The sequence below is a fragment of the Anticarsia gemmatalis genome, chromosome 1, assembly GCF_050436995.1.
Source record: "Anticarsia gemmatalis isolate Benzon Research Colony breed Stoneville strain chromosome 1, ilAntGemm2 primary, whole genome shotgun sequence".
NCBI classification, from domain to species: Eukaryota; Metazoa; Arthropoda; class Insecta; order Lepidoptera; family Erebidae; genus Anticarsia; species Anticarsia gemmatalis.
Genome location: NC_134745.1, coordinates 6,089,290 through 6,108,414, shown reverse-complemented (window position 1 = coordinate 6,108,414; position 19,125 = coordinate 6,089,290). Strand labels below are relative to the sequence as shown.

Below are 19,125 nucleotides of genomic sequence, written 5' to 3'. Positions count from 1 at the left end.
ACGTTTCAAGGGCAAAGTCTAGGGCAAGACAAATAGCCTATGGCGAGATACGATGGCAATAGATGTCTGCGATACCCATCTGTTTTTTGGTCGCACCTTGGTCAACGGTAGCGGCCTAGCGACGGCGGTATGCATCCTACGCCGTATGCCGCAGAAATCGCAGCACACCTAAACGTGGCCTATTCGACGTTTAATTAAAAAAATAAGCGTATACCTTCATTCATAATGGAACGTGTCCTGCACATCATGGCGTACACTACTTTATGTCATGTGTTCTTTGTGTATTCTCGCATCCTTGTCCAAGACTGAGTTTCTACTAAAGTCAGTTGCCGCCGCCACCGTAGCGACAGGACGCGAGACAGTATCATCAAAATAGGGACTGATGTGGCTAAAGCGCAGCTCCGAATAAGTCCACGGATATATGAATCAGTAACATGATATTCTTTCAATCCTGTGCAACCGCACAGGATTGAAAGAATATCATGTACAAGAAAGTTCCAATCATAGTCACGACAATTTGTGAGCCACCAGTGAGCGCAGTGATCAAAGGAGATCGGGGGTTCGATTCCTAAATGGGACAAGAACTTAACTACATCTATCTAACTACCTAGTCCACAAATAATACGGATACATGTTTTACTTTGCTAGTCGTTTTTTAAGTTTAAGTAATCCCCGAGAAGGTATACGACTGAAGATAAAGATGAATGAAATGGGTACGTCCATGTTTCGCCATTAAAGCATAACGACGTCAGCTAAGTAATAAGGGGAAGCCCATGACGACATTATATCTCACAAAAAAACAATTGTTCCAACAATAAACCTGGGGGCAGTGGTGGCTCAGCTGGTCTATATTATTAATGATTTTGATGACAAAAATTAAATAATACAAGAAAGTATCTCAGTAGCATTTATTTATTGTCTAATACTTGACTTGTAATACCTGCAATCATAACAAGAGAAGTATGAACATTCAATCTCTCTTTTTCTTAAATAAATTTAAAAGTTTTTGGGTCAATGACACCGGTGTTCCCACAGGTTTGAGAACTAGTTCTTTGGTACAAATATTGTGTAGAGGGCCAAATGCCAATGCTACAACAGTACATGCGAGGCAAATCACATTGTATGGCATACTGAAGTCTGGAGTGGGCAGAGATACCATAGCACCATTTGTTCGGAAAACAATTGGATACCCTGAAATAGAGAACAAACTTAGTAAGAAACTGTTTCTTTAAAGGTTATTGGATTGAATATTGTGAAATACTTACATAATTTAGATGCATTTACGAAAGAATCGAATGTGGAGCCTGTAATTGGAAGGCTAGTATAATTCTTAGCTGTAGGTAAATTTGCTGAAATTAATGCTGATCCAATATAAAATCCATGATTTGCATCTGGTGGATACTCTTGCCATTTTAAGAAAACAAATTCAAAATCTATTGTTATTGTTGTTGTTGATCTTGGGGGCAGTTTAATTAAGAGTTCCAAATGATATGGCTTTTGCCTACTGCGCCCAGGAGAATAGTACTGAGATATAACAAGTTTACTTTCAGCCTCACCATTTATTCTCAGTGAACTAAGTTGTATTGGCAACCACCATGGTGCATTTTCTAGAACAACCACATTAATAGAAGTCCAGCAATTATTGGTCAGCTCTGTGACAATACCTCCAAATTCTTTACCATAACCTAAGACATAGCGATTGAAGTGTAGAGGTGGTGGTATAGACAGAGGTAATTCTGTTTTGCTGTTATGTTTCACCCCTATGTTGATCATTTGGCCATCAGGTTTTATACTATAAACAGCTAACCTAGTATCACTGCCACCTCTCTGGGATAATACAAAATTATCTGGTGGAGGCATCAAGGTAAATGCTTGGGTGTCATTAGATGTAACATCTACATAGATTTTACTGTCTGAAGAGAGAGGACAAGCTCCAGGTAACCCTTGACCAAATAACTTCCGGAAAGACCAGTCATTGCTATTGATAATATCATAATCATACACCAGAGCAACAGTCTGTTTAATCTCAAGGTTTGTATCACTACAATCATTAGAAGTGCATACTTTCCTCACATGCACCCCAATTGAATGATAATTGGTATTGTGTATCATTCTTGAATTCAATAATGCTGAAAACCCTCTACTTGACTCACAAGGTAGCAGCTTCTTCCATGGTGTCAAATTCTCAGTGCATACTATTTCTCTGGGCAGGGAGGCATATCTTAATTGTGAGGTAACATTTTGACTAGACTTCACTGCACCCATGGGCCACAGAACCATTTGAGGAACCACAGTGTTGAAGTTGTCAATGAAGTTTAAAGAAGCACAGAACAGTCCAGAGAGTGTGGCTGTTAATTTTTTCCATTGTGTATCTACATCAACAACATCAGGAGAAAACCAAGCATAAAGTTCTGCTCCAGGCGCTGCATCCAGAACTGGATAACCCCATTGATTATGCCTCCATTGTCCCTCAGTCAAAGTCAGATGGAGCTCTTCTACTTGAAATCTAGAGATAACTTCTGCTAACGACCGAGGCGCCAAGTGGGAATGAACTGTAAAATACCATGAAGTTCTATTTACAACCACCATAAATTAAGGTGCTAAACAATACTGATAAACAAAGGAAATTTGAACTTACATGAAGATGTATCACCGTCTACTAAAGTAACAAATTGAAAATAACCATAAAGGTGTGTTGGTGGCAGGGGTTTGATAAATAATTCTTCTTTGAAATCATCGCAATGTACGCAGCACAGTACACCGACGAATATACAGTAGTATAGTAATTTATGTATGGCTTCCATTTATCAACCCCATAAATTCAATTGTTTAAAAGAAAACTTACAACACCTCCGGTGTTGATAATTTTTTGTCTTATAAATATGTCATACTTATCACAGCTGTCAATCACGTCAAATGTGTCATGCTCACCATAAAACCATAGAAAATAAATAGTCGACTAATTCGAATTTATTTATATTTGGTGATAAATATTTATACACAATTTTTTATATCATCAGGAAAGCCAAGGTATAATTTTATTATTATTGCCGCGGTTAACTAAATGTGTACATTAAAAGTCTTCAATCGAGTCCCGCTGGTCTAAAACAGAAAAAACCTAATATCCAGTAATATCATTAAAAGTACCTATCGAATTACCGGCTTTCTAACACTGAATATTTTTAATCCAAGCGACATAGCCATCTTTGGTCTGGACTATTCAGGGACGACAAAACTTAATGCCACTCAAATTAATCAAGCAGTGATAGCAGAGTGGTTTAAGTTGGCACCTCTCGCGCAAGTGGTCGCAGGTTCGAATCCGAGGCAACACACCAATGACTTTTCAGTTATATGTGTATTAGAAAAAATTATCACGTGCCCTAACGGTGAAGGAAAACATCGAGGAAACCTTGCATGGCTAAAATGTTGTTTAATACAATGACATTTATCGAGGGCATGCAAAGTCCTCAACCCGCATTTAGCCAGCGTGGTGGACTCAAGGCCTAATCCCTGCACCTCGTATGGGAGGAGACCTTTGCCCTACAGTGGGACAGTAATGGGCTAAAAAAAACTTAAATTGAAACTCCTGGTAGCTTCTGGAAATATTATACTTTGAATTTGTGCATGTTTTTCATGCTAAACTGGGCGATCTAAACTAGTTATTGTGATGTGATTTAGTTTGTGTAATGTGTATTTGGCACATAATTTTAACCACAGAGTACTTTATTGAGTCTAAAGGCTTCAAAAACTATTTATTTAAATGATAAAATATCAGAACCTAGAACTCTGAAAAATATATGTGCCCTTTTATTTTTATTTAAGGGATTTGAACCCACAAATATGTCTATTGCAGCGAGGTGATCATGTGGCAAAATAGTTAGTGCAGACCCATAGCATCATCGTCACTTTTACTTCACACCTGTCACTGGGTAAACATTGAAAACCACTTATTTTTTAAAATAAATACTTTTATTTTGAAGTATCACAAAAGCTTGTATTGCACCTTTTAGTATCAAACATGAAAATTTTAAAAAAGCCTGGATTAAAAGCACAGCTTGACATAAGTCACATCCTGCAGATTGCTACACTGTGCATAGGTATGTCTAGAAAAATAGCACACTAATCAGAAGCTGCCAGTGCTACAACTGTGAAGCGAACTTCATTTGGGTCACGGGCCATAAATTCCTTACAAATTTTTGCAGAATCTTCCAGAAGTGAGTCAGGTGTAGTAGGTCCGTGGTTGACAGGAAACGCTTTACGACCATCCAATTCATACAAGGTTCCATTCTTATGGACAAATGCAATAAAATGATGATTGACAGGTTCTTCAGCACTTGGAGTGTTGGTTTGGCCTTCTTGAGCTAATTCTTTGTGGGCATTAATAATTCCCTCAGACTTTTCAAGTAGTTTACCGCGAGCAGCTGCATCAGAGCCTTTGGCTTCCTCTAGGAACTTCTTCATAAGACCATCAGACAGTTCAATGTTATCAGTGTTGTTTGCAACACTGTGCACAAGAGCAATAGTTCCACAAGCATTACTTATATTCTGTTTCATATAGAAAATATCATTAGAAATTTCTTGCCCTTTAGCCAAAATATCAGATTCTTCTTTTTGTTTATGCTCTTCATAAGCATCGGAAACAGGGAATAGTAACATGACAGCAAGGACCGGACGAGGCACCCAGGATAACATTTCCGGCTCCAAGCCCATTACATCGACAATGCTCCATTTATTAGGTACACCTAACTTTTGCAGAAATTTGTTCATTACTTCGGGGTTCGATTCTAATGGGATTAAGGTTTCAGTCGCCATTTCGTTTCTTTTTTCTGAAATAATGAACGTAGGTTACCGGCGTTTTACAATAACTATGTGGCTGCTAATAATATGCTGACTGAGTAAAGAATATTGTAAAAAATACATACCCACTGCTCCTTCTCGCGATACAAAATGAGACTGCGTTGTGAGCTTGAGAAGCAATGAAGAAATTCAAATATGATGAGTAAACCTCGATCAATACAATACAATCCTTGAAGGAAAAATGTAAACTAGAGCTGTGATTTCGATATTATTTTGGTTTGTCTATATAATCGACTAATGTCAAATCGTTACTAATTTCGTTAAAAACTACAAATAAATTAATTTCGTATCTTAGAACATAAAAAAATTACGATATCAAAATTATCAAGTAGGTACCTACCTAGGTATTAACAAAACTGCAGCAAAAGAAATGAAAACACTGGTTTAGTGGATCAGTCTAATTTTGAAAATTAACGCACATCAATCCTTTTGTTTTGATATAAGTATTGTATTTTCTAAATGTAAAAAAACTTACAATTTATTATAAGTTATTTGATTTCATCAGGACGGAAGAAACTGAAAGGCTTGCTTCAAATAATAACATCGATAACGAAACAAAGAATGACAAAGATTTAGCACATCACTAAATTTGAAAACTTTGTGAAACTACTTCGCGTAGTGTGTGCAAAAAATTAATGTTTTCAACGTAAATTTATTAACATGACATAAATGAGTGTTCATTTAAAAATGTGCCTAATTAAAACGTTATAAGTATCAACAGAAACTTAAAGGAATCACGAAATCTTAACGAAATGGCTGTTTGCGGACTGAGAACGTTGTTGTTGATCGTCTGTATTTTGGAACTGGTATGTATGTTTTTATTTCACGCATATTATTCACGTACTACACAATAACCGTTTCATGATTGTATCATCTTATGTGTTACGGTACTGTATCGGATTACAAATAGTTGATACCTAGGTTAAAAATTAGATCTTAGACAAGTGAAGAATCAATGACCTTTACAAAGAGTATTAAGATGGTTCTATTATAATTGAGATATGAATCATAATCTTAATGAATCACTTCATAGTACATTTTTAAATATTGATAACTATTGTCTTTGTTTGTATTGCAGATCATAACAATTCAGCGGCAAGTGTTTGACTTCCTTGGGTATATGTGGCTACCAATTATTGCAAACTTCACAAACATACTTCTCATTATATTTGGATCATTTGGAGCTGTTCAGTACATTACAAAGTATTTACTAGCAGTAAGTTGTACTTATTGATGGAGTTCTTATGGTTTTTGATGGTCAGATGACCTACTTAAGACTGCTGCTTTCACTGTGTGTGTATAAACATTATGTAACTAGTAATGTGAAACCAATAGCCCACATGTTTTAAAAATGTTTTTCTTGCTCTTGTGTATGAACAGGAGGAAGTTTTTTATTTTGCAAACTTTAGTGGTTGTTATCAAATATGTAAACAAAATTATTATTATTGTTATCAATTGCAAGTGCATGTCTGAATCTTCCAATTTTGCTAATCTTGTTTTAGTATACCATAAAAGAAATGTTTTTCATGTTGCAAACTAATTCAAGCTTGATGTATCAAAATATTTTTATGAGATTAAAGCTGACCATACTTTTTTGTTACAGTATGCAATATGGAGTTTTATGTGGCTGGTGTGGAATACATTTTTGATCTGTTATTACCTTAATTTGGGATCATTAAACAGAGTAAGTTTTATAGAACCAAAATGATTGAAGACACAAGTACTAAGTAGCACATATAAATTTAAAATATACAACTTCAAGAAGAAACTGTTATTCATTCAACTTACATCTTATTGTCACTCAAAGTATCTTATTGCCTTCTTCATATAATCTAAGTTCCAATAAGATTTTATTATTATTTATATACTTCTAAGATTAAGAACATCTGAGATATAAATATGTTTTTTTTTTGTTTTAGGATAGTGGCTTATTATCTTTGGGTACTGGCAGTGTTAGTTGGTGGGAAGGCAATGGCTGGGGATGCCAGCCAGTGTGGGATGAAGTAGATGGACCTGGCTCATGGAGACCCACAAGAGTAGAGGGTTGCTTCATGCACTGGCAACATGTTGAACTGGGACAGTCAGCTGTAGCTGCTACCCTGGCAGCCACTGCTTTACCTCTCGCAATTGTGTCGGCTTTTAGATCATTCAAAAAGCAAAAACCTTCAACAGGTAACTATTTACTACTGGTACATATACTAAAGCTACCCTAAAATATGCTAGTAGTTACAACTCATTTTAACTTTTGCAGATAAAAGTACTATGTCGCGGCGTCCCGTCTACACAATAGAATTAAGCCCCACTGAAACAAATATAAGTGAAACCTCTATGAAACCAATGACCCCTCGCCGCGTCAAACGTCGCTCCGGATCGCGAGGTAACAACTCGTCTGTACGAAGGTCGCGACGATCATACAGAAATGCAGGATATCTATCGTCTAATGCTTCCTTGCCACGCGAAAGTCGAGTGCAGCGCCCCACTTCTGCACATTCGTCATATTCTAATTTCCACGCGGCTCGACCAGCTTCATATCACACATCAGAAAGAGAAAACTTTCCTTGCGTAGAAGATACATACGACCCACCGCCACCTGCCGAATCAGTTCCTATAGTAACAAATAATAGATATAATACAATCGGCCGTAACAGTATGAAGTCATCAGGCTACGACGTAGTCGGACCTTACAACGAACCGAACCCACCGAGAAAATACGAATCGAATATTCCGCCCTACGATAACGTTGAACGCAGTTATGAGAACGCGCAGAGTTATGATAATAGAGTTGATAATTTATCTCCTTGTGAATCTCCTTCGTATGTATATGGCGGCGCGTACGCCGACGGCGCGTGGCAGGCGCCGCCTCCGCCCGCGCCTCCGTACAGCGCAAGAGCGACGCCTCAAGCCCCAGGCCCACCTGCATATCAGCCTACTAATGATCACTATAACATGTCACCATAGAATCTCAAGCAATTACTTAATACATAAGTGCCTTACATCAGTGATGTTATATGTTAGCTTAAGAATGGGAATCCTTCTAGTTTTATTATATCATAAGTTCTTGATCTGTACTTGCAAGAATCTTAACTTGTCCACTGAATGCACTCCAACATGGAGAGTTGTGTTAAACTTGAAAAGCTAAAAGTGACTATCTTTTAGTATATTACAATCATGGTATCTAAATGTGATTTTATACGAATTACTTTTTTAAACTAGTTATGACCTAAAAATTCTATAATTTCTTTAATTGGGTACTTAAGGCAAGAATGAGTCATTGTTATATTTTATTAAGAAACTAGCTTTAATGCAACTGTTAGTGTTTAAGTTATTGCCAGAATTAGGTTATTTAGGTTAAAAATTTAATAATTACGTAAGATATTTCTGACATCTTAGAGCACAATTTTACAATAACTTGTCCAGACTGTGGTCTACATATCTCAATTTGGGGTGCCTATATTCAATAAGCTACTTTGGAGTTCATATAAAATATGTGTGAAATGCACAATAATTTACAATGCTAATTTATAATGTTTACATTCCGAGTATACATCGACATTCCTGTAAGCTGAGATATTAAATTTTTGACTAAATTAGTTAAGTTTTAGGGATTCATATACGCAATAAATTACCCCAGTAAAATAAGGCTGATTGATCCAGCTCAGTAATTAGAAAGTAAATAATATATTTGAAAAAGCCGAGATATATCATATAAAAATGAATAAAGGAGCGGTCGAGCTTTGGCTAAAAGCTGGTAGCTATTTAATCATTGAATAGTTATACTGATATTTGGTTTATTTAAAAGAACGAAATGGCAATGTAGATTCTAATTGTCTGCAGAATAGGTATAATATTAAGATAAGATTGAAAACACTTAATTTGAAATAAGGGCTAATAACATTTTAGCGTCACCTGATCAGTTCACTTAATTCTTTAGCAAAGTGTGTACCGCCATTTGCTTTAAATAATAGCCGCAAATTGACTGCATCCTAGATATTGAAGTTCCGTCCAGAACATCTGTGTTGGTTTATTACTTAGAAGTGTAAAAATAAGTTTTTTATATTAATACATAATGTATAATATTAAAGGGCTAATTTTAACGTTAATTTAGATTACAACGAGCTTTATTAGAGTAAGGGAGTAATTTATAGGTTATATTTGCACCAGACTATCTGGTAACTTTTATACCAAATATACACCTACTTACAAAATTGTATTTTATTTATTACCTTATAGCATTTTGGAATAGTAAAAAGATACACCAGAATCAGATCAGCAGTTTAGCTATAAAAGCGTTAAAGTCGAACATAACGCAAACATATTTTTTATGAGGATAAAAGGGTGCTAGAGTAATAAAAACTCATAATATCGAGCATTGAAATTATATTCTTATAGTAAATCTTAACAGTCGCAAAAATATATCACAAAGTAGTATAACTAAATACTGATTATACACATACGTAAACTAGTCTAGTAATGTTTCAAATCAGTCTAATTACTTGTGATGAGGCTTTATTCCGAAATTATAGGTAAAACATTACTTGGCTACCAAGGAAGGATAGTGTTATTTGCAAAAATGCATTTTTAATATCAACGAAATCGACGATTTCAGATCACAAGTTCCATTTCTGATGAGATTGACTTAATAAACCTTATTCACAGTAAATACGTTAGTACAGTTTCATGGTCTGAAGCATGACTTAATTTTTTTACTTTTACTTATAGATTGTAGTCACAAATTATGAAGCTATATGAAATTAAATGCATAACAACAACGTTTTTACTGTGATAACTTAGAAATTGACTAGTTTTTATCGACAGATATATTGGTAGATGCATTTTCGCAATGCACTGTATTAAATGTACTAATATTATTGATGGTTTGTGAGATAGTCTGGGTATAGGACAGTTAAACACGCGCGGAGGGTGGAGCGAACTAGATGGGCGGTAGTGAGCGGCGCTCTGCGGCGGTGAGCGCGGGGTGCCACACGTCCACGATGAGCACGAGCCTCGTGCCCGTGCCGTTGTGCCACACTTCGTGCTCGAAACTATCATCGAACATCAACACTTTGCCGATTTGCCACTGTCTGTCAACAAACAAAATTTATTACACGGTGAGATCCATAAAGTGTTAAGACTTGTTAAATTACTGGTTAATTATAACGAAGGTTGCGATTAAGTGATTGCAGCGAAATCTGGGTCATGTCCAAATCAATTTTCTGCGGCAATGAATTTACCTATAGTGTTGTTTCTCGCGATATCTGCAATTGGTCTCAATTCTCAATAGTATTTGTAATTAATCACTACCTATATAAAATAATATTTATACAATCAATTACCTCGTTTCTTGGTCTACTCTTATGTAAGTATCTTTGGTATTGCTGAGCCCTAAATGCATTCGTAGTCGACAGTTGGTAGGTCCAACGTGTGGTCGCACGTGGGTACCCGCTTCCATCGCACTGAACTTCACTTGTCCGCGGCGACAGCCTGCCGCCGCTGCTTCAGTCTTCACTATGCTGCACGTCACTGGCGCATTCTTACATCTATTTGGTACCTCCTGCCCTCTAACAAATAAGTCTAGCTGCGACCATTCTCCTCGCTCCTTCAGTCCTTCCTTCTCTTTCTCATATAACGCTTGCGCCGCCTTGCCCTCTTTCAAGATATTCTTCCAAGACTTCTCGAGAGCTCGAGCTAATTTCAAATACGGCGTTTGCTCTATATCCCACCACGGCCGACTCTTTAACCGATCTACATTATACAAGGAACGTTGGGCGGGAGACAAGAAGTGTCCATGTTTAGCGCCTCGCTTGTGGACCTCGTGGGCTTCCGCGAATCTACCGAGGAGCAGAAGGGAGTCTCCGTAGTGATAGTAAAAGCGAGGCTCCGTCGCGGGTCCCTCATCGCCTTCGAGGGCTTTCTGGAAGGCATCTACCGCTTCCTCGAGACGGTTGTGTTGAGTTTTAAGAATAAAACCGTGGTGCGCCAATGCGATCCTATCGTTCGGCCACTTCTGAAGCGTTTCTTTGATGACCTCCTCGGCGAGATCGTCTCTGGAAACGAAAAAATACTGTGAGTTCATCCAGAGGTTTACACCACTAAAACGTACGCGTGAATGAAATACATACCTGTTAGCCATGAGAAAAGATACGGTCAAATTGTTCCTGTAATCGACGACTTCGGGAAACCGTCGAATCAACAACCTGTAGACGGATTCCGCACTCAAGTAGTTTCCTGCGAAGAAAATTAACGGTTATTACGGCATCGCCACCCAGAATCACAATCGAGAAGGAAAATTCTAACTCACCTCTAAACCTTATCCGGTCGAGGGTTCGGTCGGCGACCTCGCGCAGCCGGCGGTCGGAGAGGTCGTCGTGCAGCTGCAGCACGCGCAGGTAGGCGGCGATGGCCCGCGACAGCGCGCGGTTGTCGCGGCGCGCCTCGGCCTCGGCGTCGGCGGCGCGCGCCGCCAGCCACCGCGCCCGCGCGCTGTGCGCCAGCGCCGGCGCCGCCACGCGCCCCGCCGCCGCGCTCCACGCGCCCTCCGCACGTTAGTACACACACACACTCACACACGCGTCACGCGAGCGAGCTGCCCGCCGCGAGGGGACGCGGGCCACTCGCTCCTATTCTAGGGGGTGGGATTTGGAGTCGTCGGGGGACGGCCGGGGACGACCCGCGCGGGGTGCGGGCGTGGGCCGAGACCCGTTCGGTCCGCCGACGAGTCCGTGGAAAAATGGCACAACGAGCGAAGTATGGATAGATGCGAATATTGGATGCGAAAATAAAATAAAGTTAGTCGAGCCAGTCCTGGAAATTAATTTCACAGATCGATCAGAATGGACCTTCATGTTTGTTTTCATTGGCGCGATTGGGTTTTCTTCGTTTCTTTTATTTTTGTTGGTGTATTCGAGGTAGAACATGCGATATGTCGTGGAAGCGAAGCTGAAAATTACTCGAATTACGAAGCGGACGATTAATAAAAACTATAAACGTGCAAAAACAAGCATTCATTAAACAAATCACTCAATACTGCAAACGTACGAATACACCAACGATTCGTCGTGTTTGACTATGTCATTTCTAAATAATTCCCGTCTTATCTAGATAAAACCGAATGCGCAATCAAGTGTGTAATGCGGAACTGAGTAACTATAGTGTCTAGTATTGTAAATATTAAAAACTGGGACTTTGATAACTATCTCATGACTTGATGATAATACAAATAACTCACCTGGCGAAGCTCTTGTTCGGCTTCGTCGAGCTGCTGGCGCCAGTACTTGTCAGCTGGCTCTCCGGGCCAGTCATCCTCTATACTGTTCCCACCGTCCTCTGGAAATGCACAAAATATTGCATGTAGGTAACATTCTTGAATAGCAATAGACATCGGATTTATACGAATTTTACAGAAATGAAAAACTAAAATGACAAATATGATATCTAACGGGGCTCCTTTAAATGCACTAATATTTAAAATTAAATTACACTTTTTTTTGAAAATGATGTAAATTCGAACAATAATTTTCTAAGGTAACCTATAGATTCAATTAAAGAAAGTGTTAAAGCAAATTATTTAAAAATAAATAATTAATATCCACTCACGGTGTGTTAGTCATGCCAGGGATTGTTAATTGGTTAGGAGTGTGATGAAGCCAACAGCGATATTACACGAGCAAGCGGTCACACGCATACAGTCGTGTTTACTGTGTTTTTGTCCCGGCCTCTCCGGCTCCGGCAGACGTCCGTATTTAGCTTCCAGTCGACTCAAGAGCTCCGCGTCGTCCACATCCGAGATCTCCTCTTCATCGTCCTCTTCTTCCTCTAATTCTTCTTCTATTTGTTCATCATCAATAATCTCCACATCATCGCCTACATCTTCTTCAGCTTCTGGCTCCTCAGGCTCGGGTTCCACAACTTTCTCAGTGACCGGCGCAGCTTGCTTCGGAGCCTCCTTTTTTGGTACTATAATTTCTTCCTCTTCTTCTTCCACTTCCTCAGCCTCCTCTTCGTCGCTGTATAGTTCTTTATGTTCCGTATCTACATCTTTTGGTGGTTCCTCTGGAGCAACATCCTGCGGGTTGAGTTCTTCGTTTATTACCCACGTCCACAAATACAACATTTGTGTTACAACACTTTTAATCTTACCTTGATGTCAACTATCACTTCCTCTTCTTCCTCCTCTATTTCTTCATCTTCACTCTCCTCTTTAGGAGGCGGTGGAGAAGATTTAACAATAGGAGAAACTTTTTCAAATACTTTTTCTTCGATTATTGGCCTTACTACTTCTTCTACAACTTCTCTTGGCGCAGCTGAAGAACGTAAAACAACGAATTATAAAAACAAATCGAAGAACGAGTACAAGAATTCGTACAGAAATGTTCCTACCAGCTGCTGCCGTTTCTTCAGGTATAAGAGTCATTCGACGGTCCACCACAGGCGTTTCCTCTCTACTAGCGTGACCATCACTTGCTGGTGTATCATCTGTCATGAAAATACATTGTTCAGAATTTTGTCGACCACTAATGAACTTTCACCTCATGATCCCGAGTTCACCGATTTTAAACTGCAAAGCTCCATCAGAATACAAGGAGACATGCTAAAAATATTCTCCAAGGGTAGGTGTACATGTTGATAAATAGACACAATATTTTATTCTACATAATAGGTAATTATTCTGCTTCTAATTGCTGTTAATCTGTCACAATGTTTAAATATAAACTTTTGGAAGAGTTCCAAGAAATAACAATCGAATTTTATTAGGCCCCTCAACATATTTTTGAAATCCCAATTCGATTTCCTGATGAATGGAATTTAAAGTGTGTTGCTAGGCGAAAGTCGTCGCTAACTAAACATTTAAAAATAAAGTGTCAATTTCAAAATTCCTGTAAGGTATAGGAAGCATGGATATTTAGAGCGAACCACTGTAAAATCGCACTCGATAAGATCGCTACATTGGGCCTGTATATTTTGACGGCGACAAGTATTTTGAAATAGATCGTTTGTTTTCTAAGTATATCTAGGTATGCGGTTGTATAGTGGTCGCCGGGAGTGTACGCACCGCGCGGCGCGACGGCGCGGCTCACGACCGCGTGTGTGGCGACGAGCAGCGCCCCACCCACCGCCAGCTTCAGCCACACTGCAACACACGCGCCATACTCTTATATTACCACTCTTTTTTCTTTATTATCATGTGGTTAGTGGTCAACCTAGAGTCAAGCTTCTTTAAGCCGCTCGAAGTCAGCATGGCTTAAAGACAGCAATATTGGCAACAACCGCTACCCTCTTTATTCGAATACCATTAACTGGCCTCCCTATTACCAGTCATTGGTTACCCCATTATTGTCTAAATCCAACGCTTGAAATTGTACAAAGTAGTTCAATATATATTGAAACTAGGGCAAGCCAACAGCAAGATCTTGCGTGTGTTGCAATAGAGTTTAATAAACATGAAATTAACTTTTACAAAAAATCGTCAAAACATTATTTTGAAAAAAAGTAAGTATGAGTTCTATTTAATGCTACGTTGTGTTTTTGTGTATGTACTAAGTGTGTGGTGTAAATTTTGTACGTAGAAAATTAGTTTTCCGATAAATTTAGAAAAATCGCCAATCATTTTCACATCATATTCGATACAAAAATAGTCTTAACGTTTAATTACAAGCAGTACAACAAAGATATAAAAGTAAAGAGCGCATAAAACTGTAAGTACATAACTGTACGAAAGACACATTATATCATAAGTAAAAAACAGAAAATATACGAGTCTTAAACTTAGCACAACTAAAAGCAAATGGGTCGAAATAAAAGAAATTAATTGTGACAACATTTATTTTTACACAGTTTTACGAAATTATAAATAAAAAGCGTAGGTTAGATCTAATTATTTAACTATAGTCAAACTGTGTTAGTCATACTGAAACCCGTTTTTTTTAAAGTGATTGGTTAGAGGGGAAAGAGGGTATTTTTGAAAAGTTCGCAGCAATTGCAAGGCGAAAGAAGCGAATTAATGAGGTTAAAGTTGAATGTACATCATGCATAGTGTGGTGTGACGTCACTTACCGTGGGAAGCCTGCTCTTGTTCTTTCCTCAGTTCCTCTTGTTGTTTCTCGTATTCTTCCTCTTCGGCCAGTGTGTCGGCTGGCTTAGCTGTGGTGGGTTCATCTTCAACCTGTGAAATATTTACTCTCGTTACTATAAGGACTAGTTTTAAAACGCAAACCCGTTTAACATCTCAGTATTATAACAAATATGAAATTTTAGTTACAATTTCAACCGAATTACTTATCAGATTCGGCTCAATAAATATATTATGTCTATTCGAAACTATTATAAAACGGAAACTATGATAATGATACAGTGAACAAAATTGAAGGTAAGTAAACAGAGATAAAATTACTAAAATATGACAACACGAGACATTTAACGCTGGATGACGAAACTGATGAAGTATGTGCGATCTACTTACATGAACGGATGTTCCTACGAGATTAATGTTATCTTTATCTAAGCGAGTTGTACCATAATTGGAATAGAGACTAAGACTAGCACTGAGTACACGTGGGCTTCTATTAGACACAATATAGCCGGTCTAAAAATGATTATCTAAGTATTTAGTTGCTTAGGTATGCCTGAATTTTACTGTTGATCAGTCCGATGGACTGAGAAATTATGCTGTGTACGTGGTTAATTAAGAATCGAGTGAAGATTACATTTGATGTAAAAGAGTTTAATCCCCCAACTGGACTTAAATTCATTATTATGTCGAAATATTAATTCTTACTTCAACGTAGTACAATGCGTCGCATAAGCGTGGTAAAATTTCTTGATTGTATAATTACCTTTATTGAGAGCATGCAAAGGCCCCAACCCGCACTTAGCTAGCGTGGTGGACACAAGGCCTAACACCGCCCTCATTGCGGGAAGAGGCCCTTGCAGTTGCTTTGCTTAGCAGTGGGACATTAATGGGTTAAAATTATTTGATTGTATAATTACCTCGGCTAAAGGTTTTCCTTTGGGCGCTACAATGCGCTCTACAACAGGCAGGGGTTCATCGACATCGTCTGCCTCCAAGAACTCTTCGTCGTCAACACTGTCAACCTCATCGGCGACATCGTTGTCCTCTTCCGCTGGGGCTTCAGTTGAGGCCTCTGTACAAAACAAATGAATTATACACTGGTCTTACAGGCTACACTTTTCCTATAGAAAGGTTGCTTTTATTTGGTTAAAACGGGAAGCTAAAATAATTCTAAGATTTGCAAGCCTGTACTCCAATAATATGTAATTTGTAGCAATTATCCAGTGTATTTTATTACGAAAGTTACTATATTTTTTTCAAGAACTGATAAGGATGAAGTTTGGCAGGTTATAGAATGTTTCCTTGGTTAACAAAAACTGGCTGGGTTAATAATCATCTAGTTGGATAGAATAAGCTGTAAGAAAGGCTAGGCTGTATATTCGTTTCTATTTTCTACCTTGGCTCTTGTCATCCTCCTCGGATTCTTGAGGCTGTTCTTCTGAGAGAACATCTTCATCAGAGACCTCTTTCTCCAGTTTCTCCACCTCTATTTCGGAATCGCCTTCTTCTTCCTCATGCTCTTCGTGTTCCTGTGAAATAACACTATATTAAAACTACGTTACGTATTAGTTAATGTACTTTTGGATGTGTTTTGTGATATTGTAAGTAACTATTCTTTATTTTGGAGAAATAAAGAATTGTGATGTATAAGTTAATATAGTTTTGGATGTGTTTCGAGATGTTGCAATTAACAATTTCTTGTGAGAGCGAAATAAAAATCAAGGAACTTCTATTTCTTTTGCTTCTTCTCACTGTAACAGAAAATATATTTGTTGGTAGTTTTTTAGTTTGTTATTTCTGGAAATACCTGTTTTAAACGATTAAGATATTTTATTTTATCACACATAATATTCAAAATTACCTTTTTAAATTACTAAGAAATATAGTATAATAATCTTACATCTAAATAAAAAAATACAGTTAGTTATAACTAAAATCCGTGCGAAAGACATCTTAATGTAATAAATAAAAAAACACGCAAATACGACAATTGTTTCAATTACAATATTTTAAGTTAGATCTAACACTTAACAAAGAATCATTCACTTTACACTGTTTTATTATAAGAAGCCTAACATAAGCATTATAATTTATTTGTTATGCGTCAATGCACAGAAATACAAGTGCATTTGTTCAGAAATAAATTTTGAAAAAAGCTTTTAGAATGTTAGTGCCAATCAAATTCAAAAACATTTATTTTTCATCAAGCATCACACTTTGCACCTCGTCATCGTTATCATCTTCTTGGCTATTTCCATCATCATTTTTCTCATCATCATCGTCATTTTTCTCATCATCATCATCATCATTTTCTAAACTCTGATCATCTGCCTGATCATTTTGAAAATCCTCATCATCTTCGGCTGAATCGTTTTCATCTACTTTTTGTAGGTCGTCATCATCATCGTCGTCTTGATTTTCAGAAGCGAGTTCATCATCATCATCATCATCCTGTTAAGTTTTAGAAAATAGCAATAAAATCTAGACACATTTATTACACATTACAACTGAATTTTAAATTCACACCTCATCTGCTTCTTCTAATTGCTGTTCTTCACTGTCTTCTTGTTGATCATCATCATCATCATCATCATCATCACCTTGTTGTTCATCTTCGTTACTAGCTTGATCATCTTCGTTATCTTGGTTGCTCTCATCTTCATCATCATGATCTAATTCTTGTTCTTCATCACTATTGTCTTCATGTTCATCATGTCCTTCTTCACTTTGGTTGTCTTCATCGTGATCATCATGATCATCTTCGTGACTAACCTCATGTTCTTGGTCGTGATCATCATCATCATCCTATATTAGTTTTGTATAAAATTTTATATTGAGAAATGATTAGCGATTATTGTAGAATTTAGAGAACAAGATGGCAAAAGTATCCACAAAAGTAAACTGTAGATTTACCAAAATATCATACTTATACCTAATTCCATAGAGTGTGGGCATAATACACAATGGTACATTACACTTATTCATATTTTTATTCATCAAAGATAGAATGATATCACTGGACAGAACACTGATACTTCTGTTCCAGGAAATTAAATGCACATTTAATTAAATCAAAGGTTACAAAATTGCTGTCTTTGTCCTGTGTCTTTGATCACTGTCCTCGTATCAGTTACAGGGACCTTAATAGAATTTGGATAATAAAAATAGTTGTGTCCATAAAAAATTGCTATTAGATATAACTTACATGTTGTTTCAATAGTTCTAATGTATGTTCGTCATGATGGTCATCATCTGGAGCATCTTCAAGCCAGCCTTCTAACACCCCAGAGTATCGAGACTCCACAGAATTTGCTTCCACTGAAACATTTCACAAAGGAGAATCAATACCTATTCCTAAACATATCAATTACAATTTAGGTTTGTAATACAATATACATAATTGTCACTTACAATCTGTCAGTCCTCTATTTTCCAATATGATCAAGCCAATAAGAGTTACAAGAACAGCAAGTAATGAGAAGAATATGATCTTCGCACACCAGTGTCCACCAGTCCCATGTTCATGCTGTGAATGCATAAACACATCACCTTCCCCTAAAACTGCTGCCGTGCCACGAGGCTCCTCTACACCTAACTCATCTGTAAACCAAATTATACACAATTACCAACTAATTTGTATGCACTTCACATCCCAACATTTCATTTATAAATTCTTACCTTTCTTCCTTTTCTTATCTTTACGTTTTCTTGGCTGCACGTCGCCTGACATGGTTCACAAAGACTGGCGCTCTGTGGGCGACAGAGATCCGCTTTATTGTTTCATAACCCTGAGTAAACAAAGAAGATTCAATGTACTTGCATATATGTATATAACACGCGTTAAACAATTATCCAAATGCGCAATTTTCATGAATAAAGGAAATGTTTGGCGCACGACGAAATTTTAAAATAACCTACGTAGAAAAGTATGTACCGCCGCAGCTTTCTTCAATTTATTTTAGAATTTAACCTAAAAATAACCGGCAAAGACAGCTGAGGTGGGAGACAGGGATAGACGAGAATCATAGTTCGGAAATTGAAAACATCTTGAATTACACCAACTGAAATTTTTTGTTCATAAATAAACAAAGCAATAATTATAAATATTCATTTACAAGATTGTGGTGTAATTGTATTAAATACTTACCAAAATTATGCTGATAGGAATTTTAAAAACATCGATTTAATTTTTAGAAAAGCGT

General features: G+C 37.5%; 4 protein-coding genes across 5 annotated transcripts; 1 reads left to right on the top strand and 3 right to left on the bottom strand.

The window, feature by feature from the left end:
• Positions 1-894: 894 nt before the first annotated feature.
• PIG-T (phosphatidylinositol glycan anchor biosynthesis class T) lies at positions 895-2,890 on the bottom strand. The gene is made up of 3 exons (XM_076114904.1): positions 2,639-2,890; positions 1,266-2,552; positions 895-1,191 (listed from the first exon to the last, which is right to left on the bottom strand). Exons 1-3 carry the CDS (start codon positions 2,802-2,804, stop codon positions 971-973), a joined length of 1,674 nt encoding a protein of 557 aa, XP_075971019.1. The 5' UTR covers positions 2,805-2,890; the 3' UTR covers positions 895-970.
• Positions 2,891-3,947: 1,057 nt separating this feature from the next.
• Positions 3,948-5,061, bottom strand: Uch (Ubiquitin carboxyl-terminal hydrolase). The gene is made up of 2 exons (XM_076114894.1): positions 4,923-5,061; positions 3,948-4,826 (listed from the first exon to the last, which is right to left on the bottom strand). The coding sequence occupies exon 2, from the start codon at positions 4,810-4,812 to the stop codon at positions 4,120-4,122; it is 693 nt and encodes a 230-aa protein (XP_075971009.1). The 5' UTR covers positions 4,813-4,826; positions 4,923-5,061; the 3' UTR covers positions 3,948-4,119.
• Positions 5,062-5,430: 369 nt separating this feature from the next.
• NKAIN (Sodium/potassium-transporting ATPase subunit beta-1-interacting protein) lies at positions 5,431-9,056 on the top strand. The gene is made up of 5 exons (XM_076114884.1): positions 5,431-5,663; positions 5,936-6,073; positions 6,461-6,541; positions 6,777-7,029; positions 7,109-9,056. The coding sequence occupies exons 1-5, from the start codon at positions 5,610-5,612 to the stop codon at positions 7,813-7,815; spliced, it is 1,233 nt and encodes a 410-aa protein (XP_075970999.1). The 5' UTR covers positions 5,431-5,609; the 3' UTR covers positions 7,816-9,056.
• A 161-nt stretch (positions 9,057-9,217) lies between these two features.
• On the bottom strand, positions 9,218-18,937 carry Asph (Aspartyl beta-hydroxylase). Of its 2 annotated transcripts, XM_076114865.1 has the most exons (18): positions 18,842-18,937; positions 18,602-18,711; positions 18,335-18,523; positions 18,129-18,241; positions 17,450-17,728; positions 17,147-17,374; positions 16,320-16,452; positions 15,841-15,995; positions 14,908-15,016; positions 13,907-13,984; positions 13,234-13,329; positions 12,994-13,157; positions 12,553-12,919; positions 12,083-12,180; positions 11,156-11,390; positions 10,977-11,082; positions 10,191-10,901; positions 9,218-9,938 (listed from the first exon to the last, which is right to left on the bottom strand). In XM_076114865.1, the coding sequence occupies exons 2-18, from the start codon at positions 18,651-18,653 to the stop codon at positions 9,788-9,790; spliced, it is 3,264 nt and encodes a 1,087-aa protein (XP_075970980.1). In that variant the 5' UTR covers positions 18,654-18,711; positions 18,842-18,937; the 3' UTR covers positions 9,218-9,787. The 2 variants fall into 2 exon arrangements, with proteins under 2 accessions (XP_075970980.1, XP_075970988.1); XM_076114873.1 differs by lacking the exons at positions 17,147-17,374; positions 17,450-17,728.
• Between the last annotated feature and the right edge of the window lie 188 nt (positions 18,938-19,125).

Excerpts from the sequence above, each read along its gene's own strand:
- PIG-T (XM_076114904.1), bottom strand. The coding sequence starts at position 2,804 with ATGGAAGCCATACATAAATTACTATACTACTGTATATTCGTCGGTGTA. Across the intron at positions 2,553-2,638 it reads AGACGGTGATACATCTTCAT|TTCATTCCCACTTGGCGCCT; the intron begins GTAAGTTCAAAT and ends GGTATTTTACAG. Across the intron at positions 1,192-1,265 it reads CGTAAATGCATCTAAATTAT|GGTATCCAATTGTTTTCCGA; the intron begins GTAAGTATTTCA and ends TCTCTATTTCAG.
- Uch (XM_076114894.1), bottom strand. The coding sequence starts at position 4,812 with ATGGCGACTGAAACCTTAATCCCATTAGAATCGAACCCCGAAGTAATG.
- NKAIN (XM_076114884.1), top strand. The coding sequence starts at position 5,610 with ATGGCTGTTTGCGGACTGAGAACGTTGTTGTTGATCGTCTGTATTTTG. Across the intron at positions 5,664-5,935 it reads TCGTCTGTATTTTGGAACTG|ATCATAACAATTCAGCGGCA; the intron begins GTATGTATGTTT and ends TTTGTATTGCAG. Across the intron at positions 7,030-7,108 it reads AAAGCAAAAACCTTCAACAG|ATAAAAGTACTATGTCGCGG; the intron begins GTAACTATTTAC and ends TAACTTTTGCAG.
- Asph (XM_076114865.1), bottom strand. The coding sequence starts at position 18,653 with ATGTCAGGCGACGTGCAGCCAAGAAAACGTAAAGATAAGAAAAGGAAG. Across the intron at positions 11,083-11,155 it reads CGACCGGATAAGGTTTAGAG|GAAACTACTTGAGTGCGGAA; the intron begins GTGAGTTAGAAT and ends TTTTCTTCGCAG. Across the intron at positions 9,939-10,190 it reads AGAGTAGACCAAGAAACGAG|ACAGTGGCAAATCGGCAAAG; the intron begins GTAATTGATTGT and ends GTTTGTTGACAG.